Source organism: Lepidothrix coronata, unplaced genomic scaffold (assembly GCF_001604755.1).
Source record: "Lepidothrix coronata isolate B3197 unplaced genomic scaffold, Lepidothrix_coronata-1.0 Scaffold59, whole genome shotgun sequence".
NCBI classification, from domain to species: Eukaryota; Metazoa; Chordata; class Aves; order Passeriformes; family Pipridae; genus Lepidothrix; species Lepidothrix coronata.
In genome coordinates this window covers 439,242-447,448 of record NW_016690239.1, presented here as the reverse complement: position 1 = coordinate 447,448, position 8,207 = coordinate 439,242, and the positions used below count along the sequence as shown (strand labels likewise).

General features: G+C 40.4%; 1 protein-coding gene across 2 annotated transcripts in view; it reads left to right on the top strand.

The window, feature by feature from the left end:
• The first annotated feature begins 207 nt into the window (after positions 1-207).
• Positions 208-8,207, top strand: part of FAM188A (family with sequence similarity 188 member A) — a 52,281-nt gene continuing 44,281 nt past the window's right edge. The window contains exons 1-2 of one of the 2 annotated variants that reach the window (XM_017817250.1): positions 338-368; positions 7,092-7,213. In XM_017817250.1, the coding sequence (XP_017672739.1) occupies positions 7,198-7,213 (16 nt within the window). In that variant the 5' untranslated portion in view covers positions 338-368; positions 7,092-7,197. Of the gene's footprint in view, positions 369-7,091; positions 7,214-8,207 lie in introns of both variants that reach the window. The other variant, XM_017817249.1, reaches the window with a different exon arrangement.

Here is an 8,207-nt window from a genome sequence, read left to right as displayed (position 1 = left end):
TTTCCTAAGAGTACACCTTTGCCCCGGTTTTGTCAGGGGCAATGCTTAATCACAAACTGCAGTGAGGCTGCCCCTCACGCAGCAGCCGCTCCCCCCCACGCCGGGCCCGCGGAAGCAGCGGGGGCTGCTGGGGAAGCGGAAGAGCCGCCCCGGCCCCGGCCCCGCCCCCGCCCCGCGCGCGCGGCCCCGCCCCTCCCTGCCCTGCGCAGGGGCCGCCGGAGCCGCTGGAGCCGCCGCGCCCGCCCGGCCCCGCGGCCGCCGCCGCCCCGCCATGTCCGAGGCGGGCCAGGAGCTCGTCCACCTGGTGTGGGGCAAGAAGGCCGGGCCCCGCGGGCTGGCCGACACCATCTTCTGCCGCTGGGCGCAAGGTACCTGCGTGCGCCGTGCCCCGCCCGGCCCTCCCGCTGCCTCGGGGCCCGCCCGCCGGGTCACACCCGAGGCTCCCCCGCCGCCCTCGCGGGGTCCGCCCGTGGCTCCGTGTCCGTGTCCTGAGGGGCGCCGTGCCCCGGGCACTGCTCGTGTTCCTGTGTCACCTCGGCGTGTGGCCCACGCCAAAAAACCGATGCGGCAGCTTCACTTGCTAAATAATTATTTTATTTTTTCGCAGCTCGCTCGTCTTTAGCCACAAATCTCCAAGGGAACTTAAAACTGAGTAAAAAAAGGAAATGCCTTTCTTGGGTATTTCGTCTCATGCCGTGATTTTACATAGCTTTTGGAAACATGAGCTTAAGTTCTGCTTTGGTTTTCATTGGTTTTTGTTTGTTTTGCTAAAAATATGTGAGTCACAAATAGACTTAGCAAAAGTGGGGGCAGGCTTGGGACAGAGACCCACAGATTTTTTTTAAAACGGCTTCTTTGGCCAAGGAAGCAGGTGCATACCATCTTTAGGATGCGGCAAGAGATAAAGCAGCAATTATGATGGGACCTGGGGTATTTGTAAGGGGATTTTTCTATATTTAAATTACGCAGCCTATGCATTGTTTCTTCATGGTGGAGACTTACTGTGTTCTCTTAAAACTACAAGTGCAAGGTGTAATATGGAGGCTTACCTATAAAAATGATACGCAAGAAATCAGTTTGTGAACCTGTCCTGGCTGAAAGAAGGGAATAATAGCCTTCTCTATAACTGACTGTGGGCTTTGAAGAGTTCTAGTAATGGTTACAATATTCCTGAAAAAACCACTAATTCCTGGAGAAGATTCACAAGTGATAGTGGAATTTACAGATTAAAAAAAAAATTGCATTCAGGTCTCAGGGTAAAGTTGGTTGAAAGAGAAGTTTCTTGGTGTTTTCTGTTCCTTGCTCATTTTTTTTGCCTTTTTTTTTTTTTTTTGGTAACAAGGGTGTTGTCATCTATAGATGCATGTGTGGTGTTGATTTGGGAGCTGCACAGCTACTCCTCATCACAGGACACAGTGTATTACCAAACTCATATCTTTTTCCCTAGGTTTATCTGTGTTCAGATAATTCAGTGATAATATCTGGGGGAAAATGCCAAATTTCTTCCAAGATCTAGAATTTAAGCAGGCATAGTAAAGCCATTACTTTTCCTAATGAACTGATTACTGAAATATAATTACTTCCTGAAATATCTCTTTTAAGTTTTAGTAATGTTACTGTTTCAGTACAAGTTTTGTGCAAAGTCAGAAAAGAAGAATCGATATTAAAAAGCTTAATTATTTATTTAACTGGTAATGTTGGATTGCCACAATTGACGTTTTGAAGATAATTTGTATGAAAAGTTTTAGCAGTTTCAAAGTGTTTTGAAAGGTGTATTATAGTGCCCCACACTTGTGAAGTGGGCATAGTGAAGGATTAATTGAAATGGTCTCTGGTGTTCTTGGTGGCTTCTGCAAAGGAGCTGTTACTTCCTATCTGTCTTCAGAGAAAGTCCTGTGACTATACTGTGTAGTGTATCTGTTACCTTCTCTATATCCTCCTTAGTAAAATCAATTTTGTGTAGCAAAACCCAATAACTATGAGTGCAGCGTTAGGAGGTCTTGTGCTGAGAATCAGAATGATAAGTTTGAGTCACTTGTGTAGCAGCATAATACTTTTATCCAGCTTTCTGTTTCTATGCAGTTGAAAAAGTTCTGTACCATTTGCTTACTGCAAAGCAGTCATGTCAACACTGACTCATGAAGATTTAACAGAAGAAAACCACAAATAAAAATATCAAGCTGTATTATTTACAAAGACTTCAGAGTTTAAAAGACAGGCCCTCGTTTCACATATGTGCAGAAAGCATCAAACAACTAGTTTGATGTTGGGAGTGCTGTTGGAAGTTAGCAACAGTGATTCCCTCAGTTTGCTGCATTGGCAACTTTAAGTATATTGTTTTTATTCCTAACTTAACAAAGGCATGGCTACAGATTTGCTGTTGCAATTGTCGTGAGGTTTTTTGTGGGGGGTTTCTTTATAGAATTTTTTTTCTTTACGATTGCAGCAGAATTTGCAGTTTGAACCTTCTGGAGTCTGTTTACCAGAATCCTCAAAGCAGACACAAGAATGTAGTGCAAAGCTTCAGTCTGTGCTTGGGTGTTTCCTGGCATAGATACAATGACTTGGGAAGGAGTTAGTAGGAGCACTGAACCCTGAAGAAATATACCCATGTTAGGAGTAATTTTCTTCATTGATCCAAGAGACAAATTCCATTTATAAAGCTGTTCTTCAGATAGCCCCAAGGCATCACGTATCTATAATATGAATGTCTGGCAGGTTTGAGCACAGTAGCCTTTCAGAATTGCATAAGCTGTAAAAGTATGGGACAGTCTTTTTAAAACAACCATTTATCTGCAAAAACATGGTGTGAAGGTATTAATAGTACAGTTTGTGTATATATGGGTGATGTACAATGTAAAAATGTCCATTTTATCTGGATCCTCTTCTGGTTTCCAGGTTGAAAGCTGGATGAGTGGGCTGAAACTTTCCTTTTCTTCTCCAGTCTTCTTTCCAGGCTTCCTTTTTTCTCTCCCATTCTTTCCAGGTTTCCTTTTTTTACGTACCTGGAACTCTTCTTTCTGACCAAACATCACCAGATGGGCTTTTATTACATGGTTAGTTTAGAAGCTGCATCCTGTAGTGTTTTTAAGTCGTTTGACTTGTAATATTGTTAGACTATGATCACAGCAGTGCTAGTAGGAAATAATATTTTTACCAGACAAGCAGATACATTTTGAGTAAAAAGAATACACTTGCCGTTCTTCAAAGTCTTAAGTAGAAGTAGCAATTTGAAAGTGCTCCTCTGAGTTTAATTTAGTAATGTTTAATTCATTTGCTTGTTGATATCTGTATAATTTTCTTAATGTTTTGATGACTGTCATTTGTAGAATATTTGTATTTGTGTGCTTTCCATCTCTTCAAGTTCCATATTACTCAGTGCAATCAGTTAATCACAAAGAGGAGAAAAGCATTTTTCATTTAATATTCACAGTTAGGGTATAGAGAAGTATGGATTGTGCAGACAGCTGAAGGAAGTGATTACACCTGTTGGCCCAGCTTTGCCTACTTGCTGCTGCTTGTTTGCCATAAGTATTTCCTCTTCAGATCTCTTGCTGGAACTGCTTTTGGAGCCTGTGCTTTACTGATGCTGGTCACACTTAGCAAAGGAAGCCTTTGTGAGCGGTCTTCAAGTCATGGTTTGTGAACAGCTTTTAAGGCATCTGTTGAAATTAGGCAAGAAGTTAGATGCCAAATCTGCTTCCAGGAATTTGCACATCATGGGGAAAAAATACTGAGGTCTTCAAGCACAGAAGTACTGATGATTGCTGACTTTGAGCTTCTCTTTAAATAGAAGTAGGTAGTACTTGACAGTAGGAGGCGGACTGTCCTGCTAACACAGGCTGCACTGTTAGTAAATGTGAGACAACAGTAGTTTCTGGAAAAACAGCAGGGACAAGCTACCTAACAGCCTTCTCCAGGGAAGTTTTTGTTTTCAGTTTTATACTTGTAGGCTTTTTTCTTCTTTCCTTCCTTGGAGTGAGGTATTGGTTTTGGGATAGTGATACTGTCTTTACAGAAAAAATAACCACATCTTGCTGTTTTAGACAGATTGTCCAATCCCTTTCTGTTATATATGACATTTAAATGTTTATTTCATACTTCCATAATGCAGAGTTATCTTGATAAATTCATTCTGAAGAATGCAAAACCTCATGTGAAGCTTGCTGAATGAAAAGTTAGGCTTTAGGGTGGAAATATGAGTTTTGAGGGATTGTGTCGTGTAAGAGCCCTTTCAGCACTGTTAAACTGGAAGGAGAAAAGGAGATAGCATTCAATGTGGAAAAAAATGAGGTGTGAACATATAAGTTAAGCTGCTAAGAAGGTTGTATTTTCTGGCTAGTGGGCGTGATGGCCAATGTAGTTGGAATATGCATAGAGCAGTAAGAATTTGAAATGCCCTGTAACACAATTATCTGAATAATTAGTGAACCTGAAACTCTCTTCTGCTGCCTGGGCCCAAAAAGGAATAGCTGGAAGCTATTGTTCTTACTTTAAGAAAGAATATGGTGCTGGTGAGTCCATTCCTTACTCTGAATAAGGCTGACAGGCTTGAAGAAAATGAAAGACCTAGAGGAGCACTTACATAGAAGGCTCTTACTAGGATAGAGATTCAGAAGTTTTCAGAAGTATCTGAATTCTGTAGTAACAATATTCTGTAGCTGTTTTGGTTCATGGTTGGTTTTTTTTCAAAGGTATTAACAAAGGAAGACACATTGAAATCTTACCTTGTTTTCTGGAACCTTGTTACCCAGTTTAGTAGTTGCCTACTAGGTAGTTTGGATATTTTCCTCAAACCCTTCCAGGACTTCCTGGCTTTTTATCCACAACCCATTAAGTGGAGTTTTGTTGTAGTATTATTCTAGTAAGTGCTCCTTTCTTTTTGTGTGTGGTGTTGCCGGTGTATTTTGGTGCTGAAAAAAATCTCCGGAGCAGTTAATTAGGGGTGAGATAAGAAAGGGTTTATTTGCCAAGGCAGTAGATGGTATACGACGCGCGCCGGCCGTGCCCGAGAGGTTACATTTTATAACACCATCCATCCAATCCCAGATGTGTCCACCCCGCGGCCTTTACTCTGGTCCGCCCCGGGTCCACCCCCTGAGAATTGGGTCTGGGGTCTTTTTGGGACCACTTACTTCATCATCTTCAACTTCATCAGAGCACAAAGGGCACATATTTACCTAATTCTTGACCTTTTCTGTGGTTTAGGCCCAGATATGCTGTTCTGTCAACTGTCTAGGCCTTGCCTTGACAAAAGACTAAACAATTCTGCTGTATTCAGAAGCAGGATTGATATGGGGAGCACAGAATGGGGTAAGAGGGTTAGGGAATGCACAAACAAGGGTACTGGAGAAAGGGAAAGGGACAAGGGACAAAGAAGGAAAGGGGTTTCTGCTTTTAAACCTGCTTATAAAACTCATAAGTCTTACAAATATTAGAAAAATAAAAACCATTAGGGGCTTAAGGCATCAGTGGGAAGAAGTCGTTTGGTTTGTTGAGGATTTTTTTTCCTACAGAAAATTTCAGAAGTTTTATTTTACTGTAAAGACACACTTGGAACACCCAAAGCCATAAGCAAAATGTCTCTATGATTCTACACCTAGCTCTAAAGAAAGGGTGAAACATTAAGATGTGTTGTAAACTTCATGCTTGGGTAATAATGGGTTATTCTAGTGTTTCTGTCAGGCAGTTCTTGTATCCCAAAAGAGAGAAAAAAATTAGAGTTCCATGGTGAGAGGCCGGCTCAGCAGAGAATAAGACAAAAAATTAATAGCACACCATCTTCATAGCTAGATTGGATCAGAGAGAGAGCAAGGGTTTTTCTAATGTGATTGGTGTGGCATGCTCTTTGCTATTCCCTTGTCTCTTTTATTCAGTTAGAGTTGGTTCTTGCACACAGTGAAAATACTGAAAAGACACAGCATGGTCTGTGAAATGACGGTGTTATTAATGTCTAAGGTGTCTCGGGTGGAAAAAATAATTTTAGAAATAGGCTAATAATACAAAGATGCAGAAAAGTGGTGGAGTAGTCATAATAGAAGAATGAATGGTTTTTGTAGTGCTTTGGACCATGATGTGGTGTATTAGATGAAGGACAAGAGTAGGTAACTAAGTCATAGGTTAATTTTGGCAAACTGTACATAAAAGAGCTGAGAATTAGGTGTGAGAAAGAAACATGGGCCTTGGTAAATGCTATATTTGGGGGAAATAAGGAGAATAAATCTTTTTGTGATGTAAAGATATAAAGACAGATTTGGGAATGTCATAGCTCAAAATGTTGGGCAATACACTGATTACTAACATGAATCTAGATCTACTCCCTCCCCCTTCTGCCCCAAATGCAGTAGAGCTGTAGTGATGTTGAAAAAATTGTGTCAATGGAGCATTTAATAATGTTATAAATTACACAGAAGATGAATGGTAATGGTACTATTTTATGTTTCTTACAGATAAATGGTGATAATTGTACTTATGGATAAAAGGCAGACAAATCAGTTAAAGGATATTATTTTGGCTGCATTACATCTCTTTTCTTCATGAAATTTTATCTTGAGTGAAAAGAGCTGTATGATAGATATGACTGGTTAAGAGTGAGAGTAAGTAGAAATTAGTCTGGATCAGAGATGTTCATCTTAGTTGGTAGCTTAGAGAGTGGCCAGGCTATTCTTACAAATCATAAGGAAGAATGATGAATATTTACAGAGGTTGCCCAAGATGTGACTGTTGTGGAGGGTTAAAAAGGTAAGTAGGTCTGATTGCAGGCTGAGGTAGACTTGAATCCAGCTGGACTTCAGACTGCTGGTTTCTGAAATTTTATCTGAGCTGACTTCAGATTTTGTAGAGCTTTTTTAAAAGAGAGCATGACCATACTATCTGAAGCCTACTTTTCTTTAAGATTCTTAAAGCTTCTAGAACATTTATGTTTATTAAGCATTAAAAAGCATATAAGTAAATAGAAATAAAGTGTTTCTTCAAGTATTATTTTTTCTGTGGTTGTATTCCGTCAAATTCTGTGTGGTATCAACTTTGCCTTGTCTGTCTCAAATTTGTATTCGTTCTGGTGGATCATGCTCAATGTTCTTTATTTTTAGGAAGCAATTGTGAAAAAGAGGGCAGGGTTAAACTGGGAAAGTTCATGTTTTCTGTAAGAAGCCTGAAGAATGTGAAGCAAATTCAAGATTTCTAAAGTGTTGTTTAATGGTACCACATCCAAGTATGTTGTTTTTCTGCAGTGACTGAATCATTAAAACAACTAAAAAAGTCTTATTGTTGCAGTGTGTTTAGATGGCATGCAGTAATGCTTCAAAGTAGGGGAGGACTTACCTTTTAGTATGCTAAGCCTGCACAAACTAATTCAGAAAGTTTAAAGGACTGGTGGTATTTCCTATTAGGGCATGTTAACGGAGGAGTGAAATGACACTACTGCAAACTTTTCTGGAAGTATGAATTAGTGAAGCTTTGTTGCTACATTAGATGAAGCTAGATCTGTGTATGTAGGCTTGACATGCATCTGGGTTTTGGATATAAAATACATCTTTGTAATGCACATTTGCACATGTGCTTAAAAACAGACCTGGAACCTTCTGTCAGATACAGGGAAAACCGCATGGCTACAATGATCCTTTTTAGAATAAAAAAGTTCACATTGTTGTGAAACAACTACCATTTCTGTGACGAAATGTGGCCTACAAAACGTGCAGTAGTTCTCTCTTGCCGCTTTGGTGATGTACCTGTCATGCTGCAGTGTGGGGGGAATGCGTTTCCCCAGCTCAAATTCATATCCAGGGATTAGAGATGCTTTTCATATGGCAGCATGTAATGATACAGAATTGGGAAAAGGAGAAACTGTGGGAAACAGTTGAATATTCTTTCTGCTGAGACTGACACTGTCTGTGAAAAGATGCATGTGTATTTTTGCCTGCCCCCACTTGCCCGTTGGTTGCTGACTACAGTTGCATGGTTTCCAGATTACATTGGACTAGAGTCACTTTGGCACAATCTTCCCAGCACTTACAAGAATAATGCAAAATATCACTCACTGTAAGTGTTCATGTATCAGCTTCATCAAATTAATTGTCCATGTATGTGCATTTATCTATGATAAATGAAAGCTATGAATCACCATATCTTAAAGACAAGTTTAAGGGCAAGATGGTTACAGAACAATTTTGCTATAATTTCTATGGCATTTGCTTTATTATGTGACT